General features: G+C 41.4%; 2 protein-coding genes across 4 annotated transcripts in view; one reads left to right on the top strand and one right to left on the bottom strand.

Moving 5' to 3' along the window:
- LOC120726888 (dolichyl-diphosphooligosaccharide--protein glycosyltransferase subunit STT3B) overlaps positions 1-19,555 on the top strand; it is a 103,428-nt gene extending 83,873 nt beyond the window's left edge. Inside the window, exons 10-17 of one of the 2 annotated variants that reach the window (XR_005694396.1) lie at positions 1,439-1,650; positions 3,054-3,241; positions 4,022-4,193; positions 4,744-4,917; positions 7,286-7,399; positions 10,981-11,187; positions 11,342-19,492; positions 19,524-19,555. Coding sequence is in view for 1 of the 2 variants with exons in the window: in XM_040020907.1 (XP_039876841.1) it covers positions 1,439-1,650; positions 3,054-3,241; positions 4,022-4,193; positions 4,744-4,917; positions 7,286-7,399; positions 10,981-11,187; positions 11,342-11,416 (1,142 nt within the window). In the remaining variant the exon portion in view is untranslated. Of the gene's footprint in view, positions 1-1,438; positions 1,651-3,053; positions 3,242-4,021; positions 4,194-4,743; positions 4,918-7,285; positions 7,400-10,980; positions 11,188-11,341; positions 19,493-19,523 lie in introns of those variants that run through there. The other variant, XM_040020907.1, reaches the window with a different exon arrangement.
- LOC120726889 (oxysterol-binding protein-related protein 10) overlaps positions 14,165-25,988 on the bottom strand; it is a 97,717-nt gene continuing 85,893 nt past the window's right edge. For both annotated transcript variants that reach the window (XM_040020909.1, XM_040020908.1), the window contains exons 10-13: positions 21,777-21,963; positions 20,117-20,299; positions 19,873-20,026; positions 14,165-18,542 (exon numbers count right to left, since the gene is read on the bottom strand). In XM_040020909.1, coding sequence (XP_039876843.1) covers positions 18,498-18,542; positions 19,873-20,026; positions 20,117-20,299; positions 21,777-21,963 — 569 coding nt within the window. In that variant the 3' untranslated portion in view covers positions 14,165-18,497. The remainder of the gene's footprint in view (positions 18,543-19,872; positions 20,027-20,116; positions 20,300-21,776; positions 21,964-25,988) is intronic.

Genomic DNA, 25,988 nt, shown 5'->3' with positions numbered 1-25,988 from the left:
TCCAGACCCCTTCACCTGTGGTTATGATTTCCTAGTAATGACTGAAACTGAAAGAGGAAGTTGTCTAATGCAAGTAGCTGAAATTAATTTCCTCTGCAGGGTAGCAGGGCTCATCCTTAGAGATAAGGTAAGGAGCTCAGACATTCAGAGGGATCAAGGAGTAGATCCGCTGCTCCTGTGGTTGAAAGCAGCCAGTTGATATGTTTTGGGCATCTGGTTAGGATGATTCCTGGGCGCCTGCCTTTGGAGGTGTTCTGGCTATGCCTCCAACCTGGGAGGAGACTCCAGGGTAAACTGAGAAACCACTGATGAGTTTATCTTTCTCATCTGCCCTGAGAATGCCTCGGGATCCCCCAGGAGGAAGTGGAAAGTATGGCTGGGGAGAAGGATGTTAAAATCCCCTAGTCTGCTGCCACGACAACCTGATGTTGGATATGCCACGGACAGATGGTTATTGTTGTCAGTGATATAATGGTGAAATTCCAGCTGCTTTTAGCAGCACATAGATGCATTTTAAGCTCGGTAATTGGATGCTTCTTATTGAAACCCACCTAAGAAGTCATTTATCCTGTCATGTATAGAGCTTCTACGTTTTGACTTTTCAGTGAAGAATCAGGTATTTTCTAATTTGTCCTGAGAAATTTAACGACCGATAATTCAACCAGGAGAATTTCATGCCCATCGCAGCCTTAAATTCTCCAACAGTCAGGCCTGTAATATTGTCTATGGAGCAAATAAATAGGCATTTCAGAGCCAGGGATTCCTGAAATAGCTCCTCTGTCATACCTGATTCATTGTCAGCTGGGATTAGCTCTTGAATTAATAATGGTTCTGTTTTTAGTGGAGTTTATTTGATCATCTGTGATTAAAATGCATGATTTATATAAAATAAAAATAAAAATGGGTAGAATGTCGTGACTAGCAGACTGGTCTGTGGACAGCGCATCCTTTCTCGAGTAGCTTTAAGCACTCTCAGCTTTGGAAAAGCCTGAAATAATGAGATTGAACTTCTTTATACAGCAGCTTAAATAAAACTTAGGGTTAGACAGCCAAGATGGAGGGCAAGGAACCCTTAAGTGCTGGAAACAAAGTCCTTCAGCAGCCCGTTTCTCCCACAGACTTAATTAGCCAATTACAGGTATTGATTAGCCACGCACCTGTTGAGCCGGGTCGGTGCTTTTCAAGGACAAAGAACAGCCAGTGCTCCTCTATTCAGGGTTTGAGATCTGCAGTGCTAACATAGACTGATTATTCAGTGTTACTCTAACAACTCAATTTCTCTTTCCGTGTCTTTATCTGCCTCCAACACCGACTCATTTTGTCTCTTTTATATTCACGCCGTCTTTCTCCTTGTCTCACCTTTGTCGACTTTGCTTTCCTTATTCTCGGTTTTTTAACTTTCTGTCAACCACCGCCTTCTTTGTCTCCTGCCTTCCAGTGGCTCTCTATGCCATCAGTGCAGTCTATTTTGCCGGCGTGATGGTGCGTCTGATGCTGACTCTGACTCCGGTCGTCTGCATGCTGTCAGCCGTGGCTTTCTCCAGCGTCTTTGAGCATTACATGGGAGACGACACAAAGAGGGAGAAACCCCCTGCTGAGGACAGCAGCGACGAAGATGACAAGAGGAACTCCGGGAACCTCTACGACAAGGTCAAAGCACGGCAGAGAAACTGCTGAATTTACACTTCACTGATTTTCAGTATTGATAATGCTACACTTTGTTGATGTCATGTGACAGGTCAAGTTGCTGTGGGACTAAACTTTTGTCTGGGAGAAATGTAATAAAATGAACAAAGTCAAAAAGCTGTCAACGAGTGAACACCCGTGGGGTGTTTCACATTTTCGTGGTACCTTTTGGGGTTTGGATTCATCAGTTGCGTATTTGTCAGCTTCCCTCCTCACTCCTCACCAGTTTGGATAAACTGTGATTCAGCTGTGATTCAGCAGCAACTGTTTGATTCTGTTGCCATAATTTAGCCGCCTTTGTTGAACGTTGAACTCTTTTCTGTAGTCACGGCTGAGGATGCGTCAGTTGCAGCCTGCCACGTAATTCCATCTTTCTTTTTTTGCTTTCTCCAAAACACCTCTCTCTTCTAGAGAGGTTTCTAAAATGCCTTTTTTTTTATCTGAAACGACACACTTCATAAAAATACTGGCAAAATGGCAAATATCAAAGGTCGTCGGCCGAGTTTGCACACAGGTTTGGGAACATTGAATGACGTCAACACGTTTAGATCTGAAATTTGGGGTTTAAGCCCTTTTTTGTGTTTCAGTTTTGTCCTTTGAATGTGTCATGGTTACATGTGGATACTTGATTAGTTAGCAGCTTAATTGAGATGTATTTATTCAGGTAGTCTAATTAAGATCAGTCTCATTTACAAGACAAACCTGTGAACAAATTACATGCATATCACATTGCATTTTGACCGCTCGCTGACACAAGGCACCAACAGGAGAAACAAGGGAAGAGCTTAAAATAGATTCGGCTTCTGGTGCAGTGGTTGGCCCACTGTTGTTGTGTTTAGAATTTGCCCAAAGCTTCACTACTTACAAGTTATAAGGGGGTTGTAAGCTGCCAGAAATTGAAATTGGACTTCAATTCCTGACATCTCCTGGAAGTTTTCGGCACCGCTTCCAGATCCCCGTGCGCCCACTGCAATTTACAGCAACAGAAATCCCACTTTTCCTGCAGTGATGGGTTCAAAAGTTAATTTTCATGTCTATCATTCATGCTGTCCCTCTTTATTGAGTTTCAGCATGCAGTTTGGGTGTGAGAGGAAGCAACTGAAGGTGTTAATTTGGTACAAATCATCTCCGGTGCTGCTTTTTTTTTTTTTTTTTTTACTTCAGGTTTCTTGCTGCTCATCACAGGGATTTTCTCACATTTCTCACTGATATGTCTTCACACAGTAGAGGAAAAAAAGCTGAGGATACTCTAAAATACTTCTCTTATTAGTTCATTCAATAATTTATCGCACTCAATAATTCAGATTTCTGGAAAGCTTCAGACTCGTTTGCCAACCCTCCTGATGGTGTTTTGTCTCCCCCTGCAGGCCGGCAAGGTGCGCAAACACGTGTCGGAGCAGGAGAAAGCAGAGGAGGGTTTGGGTCCAAATATCAAATCCATAGTCACCATGCTCATGTTGATGCTGCTCATGATGTTCGCCGTCCACTGCACGTGGGTCACCAGCAACGCCTACTCCAGCCCCAGCGTGGTGCTCGCCTCATACAACCACGACGGGTGAGAGCGCTCCACCGTGCCGAACGCTGCGTACATGGATGTAAAGCAACTGCAAAGAGCAGAGCAATGCCTCCCATGATGCTTCATAATGAAGAAGGATGGGCTCCTCCACCTTGCATGCAAATTAGCACGTATGTGTGTTGTGCAGCAAGAGAGCCGAGCATATTTCACAAGGGGATTGGAGAAATATTGATATGTGAAGCCGTACCTGATTAACTTTTAATCTTCTAGGTCACAGTAAGCATCTCTTAGGTTACAAAAAGCTGATGTATTATTCTCTCTCAGACTCTTTACAGGCATAATTATTCTTTTAAAGCATTGAGGAGGAAATATTGGAGACTGAGACTAAGTGGTAGATGCAAGTTCTCATGCATATATTAATGGTACTACAGTAGTTCTCAGACAGTGGTTTAGCTATGCTGCTGGGAGCAGCGTGCCTGTCACTCTTTTTTTTTTTTTTTCTTGCACGTATACGCCCACACACACAGACACAGACGTAATATGATTACCATACCTGGAGCTAATTGGTTCCCTGGCTTCGTGTCTGCTCCCTCTGCGCGAGGTAAATTTAGGACGTGAACATTTAAAGTGCAAGGTGTTGTTTTTTGTTTTTTTTAAACCCTCAGTTCATTATATATGGATGCTCTATTTTCAGCTGTTGTTGCCCTTCTGATTTAAAGTCCTAAATGAAATATTAATGGCTTCCTCAGCTATATGCCTGCCAACCAACGCGGTTACCTGTCAACCTTATTTTTTCTTTTTTTTTCTCCCCCTTGTTAGGACGCGTAACATCCTGGATGACTTCAGGGAGGCTTACTACTGGTTAAGACAGAATACTGATGAGCACGCACGTGTCATGTCCTGGTGGGACTACGGTTATCAGATAGCGGGCATGGCTAACAGGACCACTTTAGTGGACAATAACACGTGGAACAACAGTCACATAGCGCTGGTAAGGGCTGTTATCGTCTTTCTTGTCTTCATCTGTCTTCTTCCCCGTTTTGCTTGTGGATCAAAGCACGTGCAGAGAAATCAATGGTTTCTTCTCGCAGCTGCTGGATGATTAGCAAGCTCTTCACTTATTTATTTATTTTTAAATGTAATTGCCATATTGTATAAAACGGCCGCTTCCAACAAGCCAGATAATCTTGTTTGCCTAAACTTTTTCCTATTGAATTTACACTGTAGGGAGATTTCAGTTAATTGCTGTCAGATTCTGTGGGTTTGATTTATTCGTTTTTCCTCTCTGCTGCCAAATGTAGACAAATGTTTTTGCCTTTTACTTAAAGCCCCTCTAGCTTTCTTCACTCTCACTTCCTACCCAATGCCTGTTGTCTCGTCGGCATCTGTCCACAGGAAACGTCATCAGAGTATCATGCATCACGGATCTCCGTTTAACAGCTCTCCTTTGTCCCTGCAGCTCTGCCGAAGCGTCGTCTCTTGTGAAACGGGTAAAGCTCAGTTAAAGGATAACTTCTCAATCGCCATCACTTTCTTTCTAGGTGGGGAAAGCCATGTCTTCCAATGAGAGTGCAGCCTACCAGATCATGAGGTCCCTGGACGTGGACTATGTGCTGATCATCTTTGGAGGTGTAATTGGTTACTCGGGCGACGATATTAACAAGTTCCTGTGGATGGTGAGGATTGCCGAGGGTGAGCACCCTAAGGACATCAGGGTGAGTGTAACACAGCAGCAGCGCCTGTAAATAGAGCTAGAGTTTTCTCTGAGAAGGAATGGAGCAGGACTTACACAGCAGTAAAATCAATGTTTCCTCTTACAAAAGTCAAGGTGCTTTTTCAAACACTTCTCACCTGAACAAAAGCAAAGATTACTCATTCCATTGTTCAAAAACAAGACGTCAGCCAAGAAACCCTGAGATATACTCACAAGGTCCGTTATTCACGACTTTCATAACAGCTGCTTTTTGTTATCGGAGCAGAAAATGGACCAGCGTACGTGCAGGGCTTTTCTGTTCTTTGACTGCTAATAGTCTCAGACTGCAAACCAGATTTTACCCATTTATACACACTTCCAGAGTGCTCTTTGTTAAGGGAGACCTACTGTGCTCATTTCCAACGCCACATTTTTATTCTCGAATAAGTGTGGCTGTGTGTGTTCCAGAGCTCTTGCACTGGGCCTTGGTGCCATCTATCATTTCATCCACTACCTGAAATGAGCTTTAACTCCTCTTGCTTCAGCACCAGCCTCTCTTTTCGTCATTTATCTTGGAATTGGGTGCCCCTCGTAAACAGCAGGTTAGCAGGGTTAGAGCTGTGTGTGTGAGATGAACAGATTAAGGATATCCGCTCTCACTGACATCATGAGGAGACGAGAGTAGAAAGTGGAAAGATGTTTAATACCCTGACCCCTGGCTGTCAGGAATGATCTGTAAATATACAAATTTATTGCAGGTAGTATGATGGAAAAAATGAATTTATAATAGAAAATAAGGAAAATGATAATAGATCTACTTTAATGAATACAACAAATTTGTTCTTTTGCATCATGGATATACAGATTTGGCATTTAGTGTCTTGTGGCAGAACATACTGACTGGAGGAAGTGCCGACTGAATCACAGGCCTTTTGATTGGTGGACACCACACTCTGCCTGTTCCTGAGCCATAGTCGTGCTGTTATATTAAAGCATTTTTCTTGTGAACTTGTATGGTCAGGATTTCATTTTTTAGCATTCTGTACTTTGCTGTTGTTGCTTCCCGACTTTCACGGTTGTTTGGCTAATTTAGTTTTTAACCGAAGAGAGAATTGCATTTTGTTACCCTTGTAACTCGGATCCAGTTTGTATTCACACTGAATTTTTACAAAGAAAGACGAGTAAACACGAGTTTCAAGGACAGTGACGCTATTGTGTTTCATCAATACTGCCGCATTGCAAATCAGCAGAAAATCCGGCAGCGGGACTGTGGAGGCGCCAGTTTTCAGGCTTCAGTCGCACAGGCCGGCGGTCGACAACCACGGGGAGAAACAAAATAATTGTGTATTGCACGGTCAGTTTGTGAATGGTTGTTGGCAGGCGCTATGTGAAATTGGTCGCAAAGAGGGGTCTACATTGTAAACCACCGTGCGGCACCACCTTGGTTTGGTCACCTTTCTGCTGCAACCAGCGTGTATCGAGTGTAATTTTTATTTTGAGCGCAAACCATTTCTAGTTTCACTACTGCTCTGCGAGTGTTTGCAGACCAGTTGGTGCCTTCAATTCAAACTGTGGGTGACCACGGCAATCTGCTAGATACCAAAGCAATCAAAAGGAGGACTCTCTTTGACAGCTGCTAACACGATCTCCAGGGTCCAATCGGGGAATACAGCGAGCCCGTCCCACTGAAACCCAAGTAACGTAGCAGAAGCTACTTTAGAGCTCTGTGTGATCATAGTAGGGTCACCACAGCAGGCAGCAACCGTTTTCTTGACACAACCCCAAAGGGCGATTTGGGTCTTCAGCTGGAATTAAACCAGCAACTATGTGAAGCAAACGTGCAGACCACTATACCAGAACAATCTACCCACTGAAACAATTAAGCAGCAATTTAACTTGGATCAAGGTTGGAATTTTCCAGTTTAGAGGCATTTCTTATATTCTTCCTACTCCATTTAATTCAATAAGGCTGTGCTAATTGTATGAATGGCTTCAAGGAACAAACATGCTGAATATTACCTGGTTCCTCTTTAATGACAAAATACACAAAGTAGTGTATAAGCTGCGCACACATACTTGTGGTTAGGCATTAATTTTTGTGTGACTGTGACTAGTTTAGTAGAAAATTTAGACTAATGCTGACAAAAATACATTAATTCCACAGTTATAGAGTTTGTGTGTTAGAGCTTTGAATCGTGCACTGAGATGAGTAGTTTTTAAAATGATGGCCAATTGATTACTTGAGCTGTTTAAGAGCAGTTTTTTCCCCTTTGCTGTCATTCAAATGCGTCCTCTCACCACTGCATCCATCTAGTGTGAACTTTCTACTCCTGATGCTACGTACTTTTGCCATCTGGTGATTTTTCTGGGCCCTCCTCTGTCTTCTTTAGGAGAGCGACTACTTCACTCCTCAGGGAGAGTTCAGAGTGGATAAGGCGGGTTCACCAACTCTGCTCAACTGCCTCATGTACAAGATGTCTTACTATCGCTTTGGTGAAATGCAGGTAAGAGGAGAAGTTCTCATTACTTCATCAGAAACTTTGCTTGTTTCTTAGAATTAGTTTTGTGTATGTGAGGACTTTTCAGGACAGAAGAGAAACCCTCCACTGAATCTTTCTGGAGTTAGGATCCACTTCACACTTACAAATGGATGAAATGATGAGCAGCTGCCACAATCAAGGAAAAACGTGTTGTATTTTATGCAACATGGAGCTTTATCAGGCAGTAACGAGCAGCTACCTCTGCCAAGCGTATAAAAACGTCTCGCTTACAGTAAAAGGCTGACAGACGGGTGGAACGGGTCTTTAAGGAGGCGCCTTAGGGAGCTCCTGAAGTTTGTAGAGGGGTTGTCGGAGGGGAACGAGAGGCTGCGAGAGGAAATATGAAGGATTGGCAGAAGCTTTGAAATGCGCCACGGCTACTTCTGGCAGGTAGCAGAGGAGAGATGAGACGGATCCTTCATGCCAGGTGCTCACATCCCTACCGTACAATCGATGCTTCCGCCATCTGCGGACAAACAGCCAAAGCTCTGCGTAGCTTAAAGTGCTGTTTCTGGGTTAATGGCATGGAGAAACCGAGGCACAGAAGGAGTAGGAGGAGGACAGGATGGAGAGATCCCAAAGACAGAAAAGTGTTAGAATAGCCGGAGCAGATTCCAGTTATGAAAACAAGATGTGACAAGTGTAAACTGAGGCTTGGAGGACACGAGGAAGAAGGCGATGAGCAGAGCGGAGGCAGCCATTCATGATTGTCGAGAATGCACTTCATAGTCATGAACCAATATTAAACTGTAATGCTGAGAATGCATAATAGAGAACAGAATGGAACTCATGATGAAAAGAAAACCCATGGACTGGTTACTTTGAAGCCCCCAAACTAACTCATTTAATTCCTTTTATATTAAAATGACAGGTTAAACCGCACTAATAAAAGCACATTAAGAGGCTAAGATCTTGTTGCTGCTGATATTCTATTATTTTAAAGTCTTTGTCCTGTGGAGCAGCCTGAGGAACAATTACAGGTTAGAACACAAAGTGAGGAAATTGGACAAGAAGGAAAAACAATGGCGGGAACCTAGATGGAGGCTTTTACTTTGAGAATAGAGTTGACATATTTTCGAGGGACACAGTAACAGTTGCAGAGTAAGGAGGATGAGCAATCAAGGGCCTTTTTAGAGCAGAATTACGGGGACGAGAGGTTTTATGCTGCTCGTGGAAAGTGTAATCAAACTCACTGTTTATCTTTCATAATCGAGTTTAAAATGTTTGCTCTCGTCTTTTCCTGTTCAGACCTAATTTAGTTTGAAGCTGTAGAGCTGCTTTGTTCTGAGATGGATCAAAGGTGATGCTTTAGTAGTGGGAGGAGAGGCTCCTGCCTTCCGTTTCACTTTTATTTTAGGAAACTATTTGACATTTTGGGAAATTCACTTGCAGAAAGAGTAAGATGAGAACACTGATGCTATTCGTGGCTATTCAGTTAAAACGTGGACACTGCCAGCCTGCTTCTGTCTAGAAGTAACAGAATAGCAGCGATGGGGAGGAGTGGGTTTTAGTCATTAAGCAGCTTGTAGATAATTCAACCAAAGTCTCTCTCTGGAAGAGAGCCTTGCCACTGCATCTATCTTGGCACCGCCTCTGGGTAGTTGTTTTAAAGCATCTATGTAATTGTATAGTGTAGCCTTAACGGTTGAAATCACCAGGAAATAAAAATCCGCTTATATGCCTTAACAGATTTGCTGGCTTTGATCCAAAGTAAGCTTTAAATCTCTTAAGGTGTATTTCTATTACACGTGCTCAGTTTGTACACCTTGTTACAGCTTCAATCCTGAGTGATCAGTGATCACTACTCATTCCACCAGACCACTGAATAAATGCCATGCTGATTTACATTATAGCAAGAATAAGCCGGGAGAAAGTAAAAAGGTACACTCTGGCACATCTGTACCGCAGTAACACAAAGTCTTCTGCCAACACGGTGCACATCCCACAGGTTATTAAAGTGTTCAAACACAGTTGAATGCAGGACAAAATATGAGGAGCAAGTGATCGTGTACAAAAAATGATAAAGAAACACCACACTTATTAATGCCAGTAGCCTGAGGAGGCTGTGGTGCAGCTGTTTGAGACAAGGGTCTGCACTGTTGAGAGTCAGCAGCCTTCAAAGGTTTGTTTATATTGTGATGTCTAATCTGAACTTCATACATTTTGCCCCTGAAAAATGCTAAATGAATAATAAAATCCTAAAAACGTTAATAATTTATTTTCTCAAAACTAATAAAAATTAAAGGTAAACGTGCCTCGAAAAATAAAATGAAACTAAAATGAATAATCTCAGTTTGTAAACTAGAATGACAACAAATAAAATAATTAAAAAACCCATTAAAAATCAAAAACTAACCAGCAATATGTTTGGCTAATGTATTCATTTTTTTATTGGTGTTTGGCTCTTTAGGAGCTGGGATGGCAGCTTCTATCGTGTCTTTGTTATCATGTGTTTGGTTTGACGTCATTTATATTTCCGTGACACAAATTCAGTTCAACTTGAAGGATTTCAGTTTGTCCTCTCAGCTGGTTTCTGCTTTCTAAGCAGCTTCGGTCCAGATGAAAATGACAACAGGTGAACTGAAGAGGCAACAACAAGACGACCCCCTCAGGAAACGAAATGGTTTTGCAGGTGGTGGGCACAACTGCTGCTCTCTCATTGTCCCACCTGACTACGTTTTCTTTTCACCTCTGATAGTAGGAGGTGGTGCCTGGTTGCACAGGTAGTCACATTCCTTTAGGATGTCGTGTTCACATGTGCTGTCACAAGAAGGCTCACTGTGTCTCCCTGCACAGTCTCAAGAGTGCGGTGGAGATGAGGAGAGGTGAGCAGGGCTGAAAAAAGCCTTCACCTAAGCAGGACCTAGATCTTCATCTCTGTGCAAGAAGGAACTAGAGGAATGCTACAAGATCCCTACACAATCCTCTCTAGTGGGCTGTTCATGTGCGTGCTTCTGACTGGCCGGCACCGTGCAGCTCAGTTGGCACTTGCCATTGTTGCCTGCAACAATTATCTGCGGAGAGACTAGGTCATCAGTGCCTGCCAGTTGTGGTATTCTCTGAATGCCAGTTGAGCTGCACTGTCTGTGATTACAGGACCCACTAAAGGACATCAGGCCCTTAAACCACCGTAGTGCATGTATATCACAGCTTCATCAGAAATATGCACTTCAGTGGCCCACTAGAGGTCGATTTGTAGGGTTCTGGCAGTGCTTCTGTTCCTCCGCACATGAAGGAGCAGATACATGTTCTGCTTCCTTGGTCGATGCCCTTTTATGGGCAGCTCTCCTCATGTGTTGGCCTGTCTCCTGGTATCTCCGCCACACTTGGCGAATCTGCTGTGGTCTAATTGTGTAACTAGTAGAGTGACAAGGACGACAGAAAAATCAGTCGAGAAGGAATTTGGGGTTGTCTTGTTGCCTCTCCAGTGTACCTCTTCCCACCTTCCTCTATAAGAAGACAAACAATTGCACTGCACAGTTTCATACGTTCCTGTCACTGATAGCTGCCAGAAAATCAGATAAATAAACCTGCTCGTCTCTCAGCTGGATTTTAGGACGCCGCCTGGCTTTGACCGGACACGTAACGTCGAGATCGGCAACAAGGACATTAAGTTCAAGTACCTGGAGGAGGCGTTCACTTCAGAGCACTGGCTGGTCAGGATCTACAAGGTGAAGGACCTGGAAAACAGAGAGCCGCTCGACCACAAGCTCCGTAGTGTCGTGCCCAAGCAGAAGTACACCTCCAAAAAGGTAACGACATAGAGCATGTGTTCATTCAGTCTTTTTATTTATTAATTCTTTAAATGTACAAAAAGTTGCTTAAAAAAAAAAGTAATTTAAATCCTACCAATTCTAATATTTACAGAATGTTTTCTTTTTATTTCGACCTCATTTCTCTAACCAGACCGCCAAGAGGAAGCGAGGGCACATCAAGAACAAACTTGCCATGAAGAAGGGCAAGAAACTCCAAAAAAAATAACGGCGACGAATCGTGAACTGTAGGAGAACAAACGTGAAGAAACCTCTAAACACCAATGATGAAGAACACAGGTGCTGTTTTATCTGGCAGTTGGTCTCGGGCGCTTGTCTCTAGAGCGCCCTCGTGTGTCGAGGAAGTGTCATATCTGGTTAGCTCCAGAATTGTCGTCCGTTTTTTTTGGTTTTGGTTTTTTATCCTGAGGACGTTTGTCTTGCTTTTTCTTCTACTGTTTTTTTTTTTTCTTCTTTTCAATTCTTTTTTTTTATTATTACTTTGTACTTGAATGTGTGGTGAGGCATAGGGCTGCTTTACTGGGTCCAGCGTTGATTTAATTTTTGTGATGTTAATTAACTGCTTATCAGTACAGGGATCGGGTGAAGGCGAAACAAGAGAAGACTAGGAACATTTGCACCAAAGACCCATCGACCTTGCTCCGTGGCACATGTGAACTCATTACTGGGAGCGAGGAGGCGAAGCAGTGAAAGCCGAGGACTTTGTTCCTGACTCGTGTACAGTAGGACAGTATGCGGTATGGAGGAACGTCACCGTCTACGCACAGCCCTTCTGTAATATTAACCTTTTTGTCATCATCTCTTTTCTGTCTTCTGCCTGGCTTCCTGACCCCTGTTTTCCCCACAGATTCTCTGGGGGAGAGAAATTGGCCTAATATGTAAATATGCGATATAAAGAGAAACTGTCTAAAAGGATGATAATATATTGGATTGTTGTGGTGACTTTTTAAATATGCAGTTTCTGGGTTTTTTTGTTTAGTTTTTTTTTTCTTCCCAGTTTTTGTGCGATTGTTTGATTTTTGTTTGACAGCATTTAGAACAGTGAATGCAATAATTCTTGTACAGAGGGGCTTGAGATTTTTGCTGACAGAATGAATTTGAATGTGAATTTTTACACACCCCCTTTTCCCCCCCCTCTAAATGCATAGATTGTACATTTCTGCTGCTAGGGTTTTAAAGACGGAAACAAGCAACTGTGTGTACAAAGTAGTGATTAATAAATTAGGCCTCCCTTCCTGCAGGGGGAGCTCTCTAGTTCAAGTGAGCAAAGCCTAGTGCCTCATCGCTGGTCGTCCATCGCCTGATTTTTATCTTTCCTTTTAATTTTTACGTTTGAGTTTGTGGCTGTCTACTTTCGTTTAAGCTCATCGTGTGTCAGAATGGCGGCTTCGCTGCTTCAACCAGACTGAGGCGTTGAAAACTGGAAATTTTCATAATATCTGGAAATGGACTGGTGAACTGTGAAGGGGGGGAGTGGGGGCTACATGGTATACAGGCACTGAATCTAGAAAAGATGAACTGAATGAGAAACTATAATGGACTTCCATCTCTGCCTGTAACTTTAGATGGATCAGTGAGAATAAGACTAACAAATGTCTCTGTGGTACTCTGAAGCTGTGTCCCTGTCCTGTACTGTATACTACTGCTGCACTAACAGCTGTTTGTACAGCAGGCGGTTGAAATAATCAATTTCCCAGTTAATGTTTTTTCCTGAAAACGGTCCTCAGAGCCAGTTGTGATGTCTTTAACTTTTTACTCATTGAAAGCATACTGAGAGTAACCCTTGAAGCTCTGAAGTGAAAGGTCAGGGCTGCTTATAAAACAAAATGATTGTGCATCAGAACTTAGTGAGGGTGGTCACTTGGAAAAACTACCCTTGGAAAAACCTGAAAACTAAGGTCTTTTAGGAGTTTTATTCTTCTCCTCTGCCAGAGTAGCTTTGCATGATTCAGTTCAAAATAATCCTTATTCTTTGAAATCTCTTCAGAGAGATTATCCTCTGTCTGAAACAAACTCTAGTGGCCTCTCTGATTTTTTTTTTTTTTTTTTTTTTTTTTTTTTTTAGCCAACTTTATTCTGATTGGCTGAAGGTTGTTGGCTGAGATGACCACATTGGTGACATCTGCTCTGTGACATCATACAAAGCCAAGATGAGACAGAGTGCTTAATATGAGCATCCAGCATTGTATTTGTACATGAGGCTGAAAAGGAGGAAAACTTAATGGATTGAGAAGTCCACAAAATAATCTGTTTTTTCTGTCTCTAAAGAGATTTGGAAGCTCCTTACGTTTTTAAAAGCTATAACAGTGACATTTTACTTTACTGAGATATTTTTAAAGCAGTAAAGTTTACAGCTGTTCATTGATCCATTCATTCTTTTGTTCAATGCAGTATTGAAAAGGGCTGCATGCTTTTGAATAGGTTAGCCTGTGGTTGCCTTATTTTCTGTAAATTGTCCAGAAAAAGGTGTTTTAATTTTCCAGGTGCTGAGATTAGGTCTGTAATTGATAACAAAAAGAGTTTGGAATTACTTTGGAATAATCCACTTTAATACAGTTGTTTTTTTTTATTCTGCACCCCACATCATGTTTAGAACTGGTGAGTTGGTTCCTGATACTGATATTGATTATATTTCAGAAAAACCCCTGATATTTATCTTTAAAAAAGACTTATAATATTAAATATTTCTATCCTAGTAGTGTTAGTTGGAGTATGTGGTATGCAGCTGGGACACAGCTCTGAGTGGTAGCCTATGTCTTATTCTATGGGCATTGCACTGTTCTCCGTGTGTTTGGGTTCTTAGACTCTGTGTCTAAAAACTAATGTGTGCACGCTTCTGTAACTTTTTTTTTCTTGATCAAAAAAGTGACACATGAAAAGACTAACACATCATGCAGATATACTTGTTTTTTTTTTTTTTGTCACATCTTACAAAAAGTGACTTTTGTTCATATCGGGTGTTTTTTTTGTTTTGTTTTTTTTTTTGTTTTTTTTTTTGTATCTAAATGCTTTGATCTCTCAAACTGTCACCGTTTGAGGCTTCAGACCTTCGACATGCCACTTCATTGTTCTGTTACACAGAGGACAGAGTTCAGACTAAGCCTTAATGTGATGTACAGTGTGCTCCTCTTTTGTGCTCATTTGTTTTGTTTGTTTAATTAGGAACAGCAGAATGGTTCCTCTGAATTTCCTCATGTCTTAGAATCTTGGTTTCATCTGTCCCCGACACCATCTTTCTTTCTTTTTTTCTTTTTTTGTTGTTGTTGTTGTTCTAATGCAGTCTCTTCCCACGTGTGTCTGCTCATCTTCAGAGTTTACATTTTTACATTGTTGTTCTGTTCAGCCATCTTTGAATATACACTTTAAAGAAAACACTGGTGTGTGTGTGTGTGTGTGTGTTGTTGCTGGTCTTCTCACTTTGAAAGCGTTGCATGGACCATCTGTAAATGTGACTTTAAACATAGTTGAATGCAAAATGAACCACTTGATGGCAGCATTACACTTTGGGTGAAGACTTTTGCTTCTGAGTGTGCAGCAGTACGCATAAAGAACACTGATTGTGGAGGGGGTGAAATCTCTTTATTTGGTGGCAGATGAGTAGCTTTTCTTCAGCCACTTATTATTTAATGCGATCTCAACTCGTGATTTCTCCAGTGAAGATACTTCACTCTATATTTACTTTTGTGCTGAAAATAATCTCACTCTGGGCCTTAGTGCAGCTTTTGAGTTCACCCTGTCTGAAATGACCCTAGCTCACCATTTATTTAAAGTCTTCTGATTGGTTTCCCCTTGCAAACAAAAGGTTTGAAGCTCAGGTGGGTGGAGCTTCTGTGCCTGAGATCACCATATTGGGGATATCAGTTCCCTCTGACATCATTAAGAGCCAAGAGTAGAAAAAAAAAAAGACTTAAACTGAGCCTTTAGAGCCGTCTGAAGTCTGAGCTTTTGGGCTTACAGGGTTTGCTTGCACATGTTGCTGAAACCGTTATTTGCGACAGTATGCATGTGACAGAAAATAAGGAAATGCTTGGTGAGTCCCCTTTGAGCAACGGTGCCTGGCAACAAAGCCTAAGAATGATGTATTAAAGCAGGTGGCACTTTAACTCCTGACAGTAATGAGAAGCGTTGCAGCAGTGCTTAGATGTAAAGTCTGCAGCCACACTAGCACTGCAAATCTTGGCATCGCTACAGCGATATGAGTCGGGCGGTGAATTGGCCTCATGGTGGTGCCAGGAGAAAGGACATCTCCATATAAATCAAAAGGTTTCTCTTCTACAGCTGGCACTACTTCACCCCAAGCTCAGCTTTACATTTCAAATTATTTTAGTTTTCACCAGCTGAAGCGTAAGACTTGTAGGTGAAATTACTGTTGAGGATGATGCTAATATGCCACAGGCCTTTTCACTGCATGTTACAGCAGGAAAAACACAGGTGTGGAAAATAAAAATTGTTTTGGGAACACATGGGGTCTTTTCCTCTCCCCTCCTGTGAAAAAGGCTTTTTGAAGACATTGCATACACTGCAATAGCTGACCACAGAAGTGGGAGCACCTGGGGCTGAAAATTGGAAGCCAACACGTGTGTGTGTGATAATGGCCATTCACCATGTTTACAGCCTGGTACAAAAGCTGTTTGTGCCTCTATGGATACTTCTTTGAGTCTACAGTAGGCGAGGTGTGTTTTTGTTACTGACTGCTTTGACACATGTTCTGAAACGCTAATCTGAATCACTAAATTTACCTCTCCATGTTGTTTGGAGTGTTTAAATTGAATTGTATAACACATAGTGTGGTATAGCCCACGCAAGAGATTTTAGGTTGAGTTTGAGTGAAATTATAGAATTTTCACTAACTAGCCAGTATGCGTTTCTTTGCATTGGAAGAGTTTACAAATGCCATTTGCTAAGCTTGCTAGCATTAGCTGAGATTTTGGCATTCTTTCATGTCAACAAAAGAAACTATATGTAACATGAAACATGTTGTGAATGCTGATGCTGAGTCACAGGGTGATATGGTGACTGTGTCCATCTTTTATATACAGCCTATGCTTGCACAGTGTGCTGTGCAAAATCGAGATGTGCTGGACGAGCAGCCGAAAACGCCGCAGCAAATATGTAAATATGTATCCACCACCTTCACCTCCAGCTCTGAAGGGGGGAAAAAAAGAAGAGGGGTCCAAACCTGGTGCTGGCACGGTGTACCTAATGAAATGTCTGATTAGTGTTAACATACTAATTGTGTAATCAGCTGATGGGGATCTAGTCAGTGGTACATATGTGGATGCTTGCTCATAGGAGCTCGTATGATTGTTGGAGTTTTCTCTGTATTACAGGGCAGTGATGTCAAACTCATTTTACCACGAGGGACACACTTTGATCTTAAGTTAGCCAGATAAGTGAGACTCCACTTTGTGTCAGTGTACAGACGTTTAACTACACGTTTAATCCCTGGGACATCTTAGTACAAGATAATGAAGTGCCATTTCAACAGCACAAAACAATTTTTCTACATGATAAATTTAGAAAAATCAAAATGTCTATAGTCGACAATGAAAAAGATTAACTTCTGTCATTTTATTCTTTACTAAGTAGTTAAGTAATAAATATAGTATGACTGGCTGTGAGGGAGGTGTTAATCAGGAAAAAATATCAAATTAATTTAAAAAAAAAATATTGTTAAAAGTCTAAAAATGTATGCCCTCCTTCATATTTTGGCCAGATTGTAATCTTTGTCAGGGCAATACTGAACCCCGGGCCTCATGTTTGACACCCCTGCTGCATTGCTTTTACCTTGCAGTATAAAGCCCTGTTTTTCAGATTTCATTAAAGAAAACATGTTTAATAATTGCTTGTTGGATTCATGTAAGGCCAAAGTCAGTGTTTGTGTAAAACAAGCTCCAACATTGGTCTAAATGTCTGACAGGTTTGTTTTTTACACATATATAATGCAGAGCATCATCATAGAGTGGGTAAGCTCATCTGCATACAAATACTGTCATACGTTAAAAGCCTAAGGCGGGGTTGTGCGGTTTTCTTCCTTTTATGACAAAAAATAAACAGTTTTCATTTAAAACCTTTTTACTTTATTGTAGAAAAGCCGATCAGTCTGAATAATCGTCACATATCTCGTCAAATGTAGACATAAAAACGCGAGTACACAGTGGTATGAACCTCTTCCTGCAGTGTCCCAGTGATTGTTATTCTGGCAGACCTTCATCTTCACAGAGGCAGCCTCTTTCCCCCACCACCACCCCCCCCCAAAATGTGATAACATGGCTGTATGTTCCTGCAAGCTGCCTCATCCATAATCATCACCACAGCTGAAACAAAGAAGTATTAACTTCAGGAGGCACAGACGGGGTGTACAGGGGCTCCCTAATTATGGACGTGTCGTCTGAGGGGCGCAGATACAACACCGATTAGAGGAGCTCTTGGCTACAATACAAACAAACCGGTGTTTTCTTCTGGAAGAAAAAGCGTGTGATGGTGAAACGAGAGGTAGTAATGGAGCTCATCTGGTAGGCAGAGGTGATAGAGCAACATACTGTCGTAAGCATGTGTAGTAGCCATCAGTACAAGATGGGAAAGCATACTGTACAATTAAAATGTGCCAAGATACATTCATAGTGCAGACACAAACAATCAGGACCTTCACTTTCTAGTAACTTGCTGTAATATATTCTATTTTAATATATACTAAATCATCTAATGTAGTACATTTGATTTTAAATAGTTTTAAATCTGCTTAGGTTTCCTTAATTCTTCTAAAGCTCTGAGAGACCCAACCTGATTGGTAAAAGCCATCGATACAAAATAGTAGATTTACTTCTATGTTAAAAGTGCTTTATAAACAAACTAATCTGGGAACTACAGTATTGTGTGTTACGGGAGATGTGATCCACTCTAACATGGCATGAAACCTGGAACAAACACTGATGATTTCTGAGAAAAATGCGCTGATCATTAAAAAGAAAAATACAAAGTGGGAGACTAGTGGCAGGCGTCATAAACTGTGTGTGTGCAAAAAAAGGCCTTGACAGGTGAAAAATAGAAATCTTCTACTTTGAATACTACCAACTGTATATAAAATGTACTGCTCTCCCCAGGAGTCCCAAACTGTGGAGATCCCTTTGGCACCTTGCTTGTTTCCTGTTTGTGTCGCCGTAGTGTCACTCGGTGGGGTCTGAAGGTCCACGGGGGACGCCGCTCCCCTCGTTTGACCCCCTCCCCCATCCTCCTCAGCACGGGGAACTGGAGTTGTTATAGTCCATTAGAAAGGAGAGTTTTTGATGTCAGGTTGACTTCCACAGCGGGTTATTATAGCTCCAACCATCCCCCTGCACAGGTGAGGGAGAAAAAGCCTTTTAGGAAAATAAAGCTCAAATTTGGATCAAATTACCAAAATTTACAAAGTAAGGCCCATTTAAATCCCACCCAGTGCATCTTTAAAAACTTGCAATATTGTATAAAAGCTCTTTATGCTTGATAGCACATGAAAATCAGAAATCCAGCGTCTTAGATTATAACATTATTTCCTAGAATCAATCAAAATAGGATTCAGAAAGCAGTAAAGTCCAACTTTTGAAAAGTATGCTAATTTATACACCATTACTTGGCTCATGGGCTCTTTTACCGCAAATTACTGCATCAGTGTGAGTCGAAGAGATCAGTAACACCAACGCAGTGCGCAAAGCTGGAGTCCACGTTGCTCTGTTAGCATCTATAGTCTTCTTGATAAAGCTAGTCAGCTGATGATGGAAGCACAAAGTGCTCTAAAGTCTCTGTTGATTCTGGACTTGGTAAAAACAGAGCGAACCAACCACCACCAACACCAGCAGATCACATGACAACTGCAGAAACTTCACTCTGGAGCTTGGAATCAGTCAATTATATATAAAAGGATGTTTCACTTCATATGGAACAAAATGTATCTTTTGGAAGTAAAAAGCAAAAAGAAAAGATGAACTTAATCAATTTTTTGCACATACACTTGTACTAGTTCTCTCTACAGGTGGTTGTGGCTCAGGAGGTAGAGCAGGTCATCTCTTCCAGTATGAATGCTAAAGTATTCTTGTGCAAGATACTGAACCCAGAGTTGCTTCTGATGTGTTTATATGTGAATGTGCATGAATGTTAGATAGAAAACACTTAGATGTAGAAAAAAAGCTGCTTGTGTGCCTGAGTCATAGTGTATAACGTGCTTTACATAAGAACCAGTCCATTTCTGTAAAGTAGACGGCAATATAGTGGAAGCAAAGGTGATTAAAGCAGCACGACTTTGCAGAAAGTTCTCTTTTAGTCGGTTGCCACTGCAGAAGCAAGAACTAAACCTAACATTTAGTTTGTGACCCAAAAATGTATCACCACAAAAACAGCACACAGTATAATCACACAGTTACAAGCGCTGTGTGTGCTACTAATGAGGAGAAAGGGGAGAGGCGTTACCTCGAGTTAAAAATAAAGCTTACTTCTGAAACAATCAGCAAGGCTCAAAATTCTTTTGCTTGTCAGGGCGACTAAATAATGCAAAGATTTTCACTCAGATTTCACAGTAAATGAAGCGCACTATTTATTAAATATAGTATTATGCTGTTCAGTGGGATATACTTTGAAATAGGAATGTTTACAAACTAGAGCTCAGACTGAATCTTATTGCTCTTGCAGTACCTCTTTAGTGAAGTATTTGGGCATCCAGGGTTTGTTATCAGCTGCTCTCTGCCTCTCCTCCCCTCTCTGACACTCCTCCAGTCTGTGTTTGTGCTCCGTGGCCTCGTCGATGTTCCCTTCCTTCAGCGACTTGGTGACGTTTTGCCACAACCGCCTATAAGCCAAAACACATTTAAAACCGTGTCGGAGGGCAAATGAGTGTGAAACGCTCCCAAAATGCTCACTGAACTCTGCTGCCTTTCACCTGGATTCTGTCCTCGCCTGTTTCTCCACCGGCCGCAGCTTCTTCTTGGTGACGGGAAGTTTGGTCGTGTCGATCACTTTGGTTTCCCCGCTGCTGTACGTGAACTCCAGCGTGCCGTTCCACTCTCCCTGTGCTTTGCACACGATGGTGTTGGTCGGGTTGTGCTTGACCTCTGCTGTCACCCTATGGCAGCAAGACAGAGACCGTTGTTGTTGTTAAGTTAAAAGCAGCCTTTAGCAAGCAGATATTTAAGATGTATACATGCACTTAAAATCAATTAATGGGTGTTTGGGCTGTTTGTCTTCTCTGGGCTGTCAAAGCCACATCTGCCATCATTACTCTGCTCCTCTGTTCCCTGTGCTTTGAATCCCAGTGCTGCTCTTCTAGTTTGACTTTCAGACTCCCAATCTCCACCTCATTTGGTTGCTCAGAGCCTTATCCAATTCTCCACCTGCTTCATCTCCACCACTGCCAACATCTAGATTCCATGGATCGTCACCTACTACCTACTCTGCTCTGCCATTATTCAGTTTCATCAGAGTTTAATTGCCAAATAGTTCCTTTATTGAAGCACAGAGTTTTACTAAAACTACCTTCCATACTGTGCTTATACTGTGACATCCATCTGTTGACTAAATTAAAGGAAACACTGTGAGCTTGAGCTCAAGGTGGCTCGGAATGAAACGTGATCTCTCAGTCCATCCACAGGAGCCTAAGGGGTCACTGAGTTGTTTGATTATGAAAACGATGTAAGTAACACGCTACGGCATTTACCATTACTGGATCTCAAGTCTACTAAATGCCTGTGGAAGACTTTAGACCAGTGTTGGGTCGCAATCATTTTTCAGGAAGCTGTGACTAATTTGTTTGGCTTAATCAGGAAGACAAAAAGAGCAAAGCTCTCCACATTATTTGGTTCAAGTAATAAATGATTTTCTTGAAAAAGTTATGCAACAAGCAATGCTTGGATCCGTAGGCTCTTCCTCAAGCAATCCCTATCATCTGTTGACCAACAGGGTGAACTGAAGTGCCATCCAGAGCCTGTAAAGAGAACAATGCAGGAGGAAGACAGAGGGTCCTCTCTCACCACAGACATCCCAGCCACAGACTCTTAACTCTCTTGGTACTGAGCAGAAGCATTCAAACTGCACACAACAGGTTCAGGGAGAGCATCCACCTGCCACACCTGGATTGTTCTTATATGAAACTTCCTGGTTCACACTGATGATGCCACATTGACACCATAAGTGTGCTCAATACATCAACTTTATGCAAGCATCTACTCAGTGTGTGGGAAACATTGTTTTCTCTTAATGGTGAAGAAGAGTTCTGGTGCGACAGATAGTTAATGTTCTTTATGACCAAATTATTGGCAAACATTTCCTGTATTTTCTCTGCTTAAATCAGCTAAAATGTTTCATTTTATAAAATAACTCACAAATACTGAAACGTTAAGACAGAAGCATAAGCTGTGAAATCCACTGCATGCATGAACTACTACTGTTGGTGACATAATCTGTCATATGTAAGTCTGATAACCTCACAGATGAATTATTTAGTTTCCTCTGCCTTCCCTGAAGTGAACAAGAACCAGCCGTCCTTTCTTAAACTGAATCACATGTACAAAGAAGCTATCGCAGAGGGGGGAAAAAATACTCACCGATGTACCTTCCCTCCGTAGAAAGGCTTTGTGTGGAAGGTCACTGTGGCCGAGTAGCCGCTCTTGACACAGTTGATGGAGACTTTGCCCCCCAGCTCCACCCAGGGCACAGTGAGGATGGAGCGGGCGTAGGCACAGGGCAATGTGAAGACGTACTCCTCGTCGTGCTCGAGGAGATAAAGGACTCCTACGGGGAGAAAGAGACGGAGCCCTTAAAGTCAGTCCGACAGGATATGATGAGAGCAGCTACAAGAATTTTTTTTTTTTTTGAAGCTCATTGTTTGAGTAATCCAAGAGCGTGAACACCATTTTCCAAGAAGTTTAAATCAGGTGAGGAATGCCAGCACAGCTGATTTGCCTGCACACCATCCTTGTCTGAAAACACAATCAGCTGTCAAAGTAATTAAATGCGTGGGCTTCATATGTGGATACTAAGCCAGCTATGTGCCCGTCGCTGACTGAGCATTTTTCGCTTATGAAACAGAAGGCAGCCTGGAGACTTAAACAGCAGATACAGACATTAGACACTCTTTAAAAACTTTACACTTACATCAAACATGCACACATGTAGGGGTGTAACACTTTTTCTTTTTTTTTAACAAATATGGATTCAGATGTGTTTTCAGTTCAAGCTTTATCTGAAAGATCTTTAAAGCTGATATATTTATTGTTAAAGTTGTAGATGATTATATAGAACATAGCCAAAGGTTTCTAGCCATGAGGGCAGCTTATCTGCGAGTTACCCCTTTCAAGTGTCAGGCAGTCCTAAACTTTTTCTACTACAGCATTTTTACGACAGCTATGAGATAATATGTCCCTAATACAGTCTCAGGTGGGTGGGTGCCTTCTTCTGATAAAACCTGTTTGAGGGACAGCCAATCACAGGAAGGTTGGCTTACGGGGAGGGCGGCCTTAAAGACAGCTTGGTTCAGACGGGTCACATAAATAGGATATTAACGGCATAATAGGACATTTAGATGGGAATTATTTTTTGAATTGTGAATCATGCAAAGCCATTCTAATATAGTCTAAGACAATAAAAAGGAGCTGAACTAAAACCACTCAAGATGATGTCTGATTCCAACAGATGTGTCACAGTGCATTTCAGAACGGATCCATGAGCAGCTTCCAGCTCTGGATTGCACAGGAACAACAAAAATCATCAAATTTACCAAATAAAAGATAAAAAGACTGCATGCTCTGCTTTTGAGATGCTCAAGATAGTCAGAAGTTTACATCCAGTCATCCTAGGCATGGTAGTCATTGTGATTTTGGGCTTGCAATGATTTGTTTGACAGCACTCCTTGGACTGACCAATACTAAGGACAATGGTAAAGTCCAAGGAACTCAGTGAAGATCTGAGAACTGTTAAAAAAAAACGTTAACAGTTGCTGTTATGGCTTTCTTAAAGCTCTGACCTCAACCCAATTGAACATTTGGACTAGACTTAAAAGCTGCGTCTGTGCCAGGAATTAATCAATTGAATTGAATTTTAAATTTTGCCAAACAGAGGGATCAAACACTGGAATTATGGGATATATATAGTTTGAACCTGTATTAATTTGCAATGATAAAAGCTATTAGCTACAATGCAGAATATTTAGCAAAATAGAAACCAGTTTATCTCTTTGGGCTCCTTGTTTGTGTTTCAGTCTCTCAGGAATCTCCATAAAGAAAAGCTATTGTGCTTCTAATAATCCACTCACCAACATCATGTGTGTCATCAGTGTACAAGGAGATTTAGTTAGATCAAGTTTTCCCATGCCCCTCTCATGACCACGAACAATTTTCAGCTCTACCATCATAACCTCCTGTTTGCAAGAGGTCACTTGTTTAGCTGTTTCACTGCAAGATGCCTTCAGGGGAACAAACTGCATGCGGTCCTATTGTGAGCACATAATGACACAGAGTGAGAGAAACCAGCGACGGGAGTGCCAGGCTTAACCAAGTACTGCTGAAAGAACTGTCTGTGTGGTAAATGAGTAAACTCGTGGTGGTGGAGTTATTCAGAGCTCATTTAGAGCAAATAAAAGTAGCAACCACAAAATATAAGAAATGAATTCCTCCTCCAAGGGGCTCAAGTGATGAAGCTTTTCATTTACGAGTCAAACACATAGAAAAACTATTAGAGATGCAAATACTGCAGCATTATTCTTACATTAGGGCACATTTTGAGTAAAAATGCTTTGGTGCTTTAGACAATTAAATACGAAGATCAATACCACGTATATATAAACTGGGTTATTTAGAAAAGTGCAACACAAACAAAAATCGATACTGATTCATCTGAACCTTTAACTGACAGAAGTACATAAAAGTATTTAAAAATATAATTGTAACTGTATTTTTTAAAATTATACAAATTTAGAATTTGATGGCTTCAAAAACATTCAACAAGCTGGGACAGACCTATGATGGATGTTTCCTCCAATTAGCAAACACTGTTGGTTGCCCATTTATTGCATTGACTTTTTGTTTTACATTTTTTCTGACCGACAAAATGTTCACTTAACAAACTGGTCACTCGGCTGTCATGAGCCAATTCCATAAGTTTCCATTTAAAAAATAATCATGGTCCAACTTTGAGCAACAATCAGAGTCTGTCTGCAACAACAGACTCGACTCAACTGGATGTAAAAGGAAAGTTGCTGAGCACCACATAATTACACCACATAAGTCACTGTCCTGAAGCAACAACATCAGTATTTGTGGAGTAATTTCTGTTTCCAATACGATTCTGCCTGGACTCTGAATGTGAATAGTTAATGTGAATTTCTGCGAACAGTTAATCTCCATATTATCACAAACAGTTTGCATGCACTGTATCTGAACCTGACCTCATTCAATCACACCTGATAGCAGACTGACCCCTGACTTTTTCTTTGACTATTTTTGCACTAAAGTCACTGTGAAGACTGCAACTAACTGCAAGTGGTTGCAATCCTGATTCCAGTCTTCAAAGCAATCATTTCAAGGGCAACAAGACTGCATACTTGTCATGCTACCTTGGGTCGTTCTGTGGTTTTCCCTAGTGCACAGATGTCAAACTGCAGCCCTCAAGGGCCGGTGTCCTGCAGGTTTTAGATGTGTCCTCGATCCAACACAGCTCATTTAAAGGTTAAGTTACGTCCCCGACATGCCTAGAAGTTCTCCAGAGGCCAGGTGTGTTGACCCAGGGCATTATATAAAACTTGCAGGACGCCAGCCCTCGAGGCCTGGAGTTCGACACCCCTGCTAGTGTGATTGTAGCATTAAGCAAGTTAATTGGTAGCAGGTGAAGTATCATGCACATTTCAGCAGGACAATGTCTTCATGGCTACAAAGACACAACTTCACAGACAGAGTGAGCGTTTGACCTGCTGCCAGTCCAAATCCATCTCCTGTTGAAAAAGTACAGCACTTCATAAAAAGGAGAATCACACAACAGTGACCAGGACTGCTGAGGTGAGTTGAGGCGTTACAGCGAGCAAGACAAAATTTCCACAACATAATATCCTCAGTACCAAAGCGATTAAAAGGTTTTATTAAAAGGAAGGCTGATGTAATGCATCAGTAAACACGCCATGTGTGTTGCAGCTGTCAAATCCTGACATTTTGTACATTTCCAAGTGCAATTAACTACTCAAAGTCTTTTCTTTGTATTTCTGTCACTTAAATAAAGGTTCAAGTGATATTATAGATTATTTCAGTGATTTTTTTCTTCTTAGAAAATAACCCAACTTTTCAAGAAATAGGATTTATATTTGTTTAATCCAAAGCTTACACTACAGTCAGCAAAACCCTTACGTAGCACTTATATAAAAGTGTTAATGATGGCCACCATATTAAAAAACAAACAAGCAATTTCATGTTAATTATATACATATTAATATATTTTCAATAACTGTCACTCTCCTGAGTACTGAAGTCCATTATCAGTCAAGTAATGACATAACATCCTGAACACGTTTTCAACTAATCATGTAAAGGTTCTAAAGATGCTTTTGCATGTCATAGATTAAAGCAAAGAACTTCAGTTAATCCAGATGTGGCACATCAGTGTATAAAAAGGTTTATTATTCTTTTTTTTTCTATCCTACACGACCTCTAGGAGGCTCCATACATTGAGATCCAGGTCAAACTGAAATCTAGCATCTCGTGTAGCTTTCAGGCTGCATCAGCTGCCGTTTCTTATTCTGCTGCTGACTCACTGCCAATCAGTATCAGTGCCTC

Source organism: Simochromis diagramma, unplaced genomic scaffold (genome assembly GCF_900408965.1).
Source record: "Simochromis diagramma unplaced genomic scaffold, fSimDia1.1 OVJJ01000753.1, whole genome shotgun sequence".
Taxonomy (NCBI): Eukaryota; Metazoa; Chordata; class Actinopteri; order Cichliformes; family Cichlidae; genus Simochromis; species Simochromis diagramma.
Note: the sequence above shows the minus strand (reverse complement) of the source record. Positions and strands in the feature narration are given on the sequence as shown.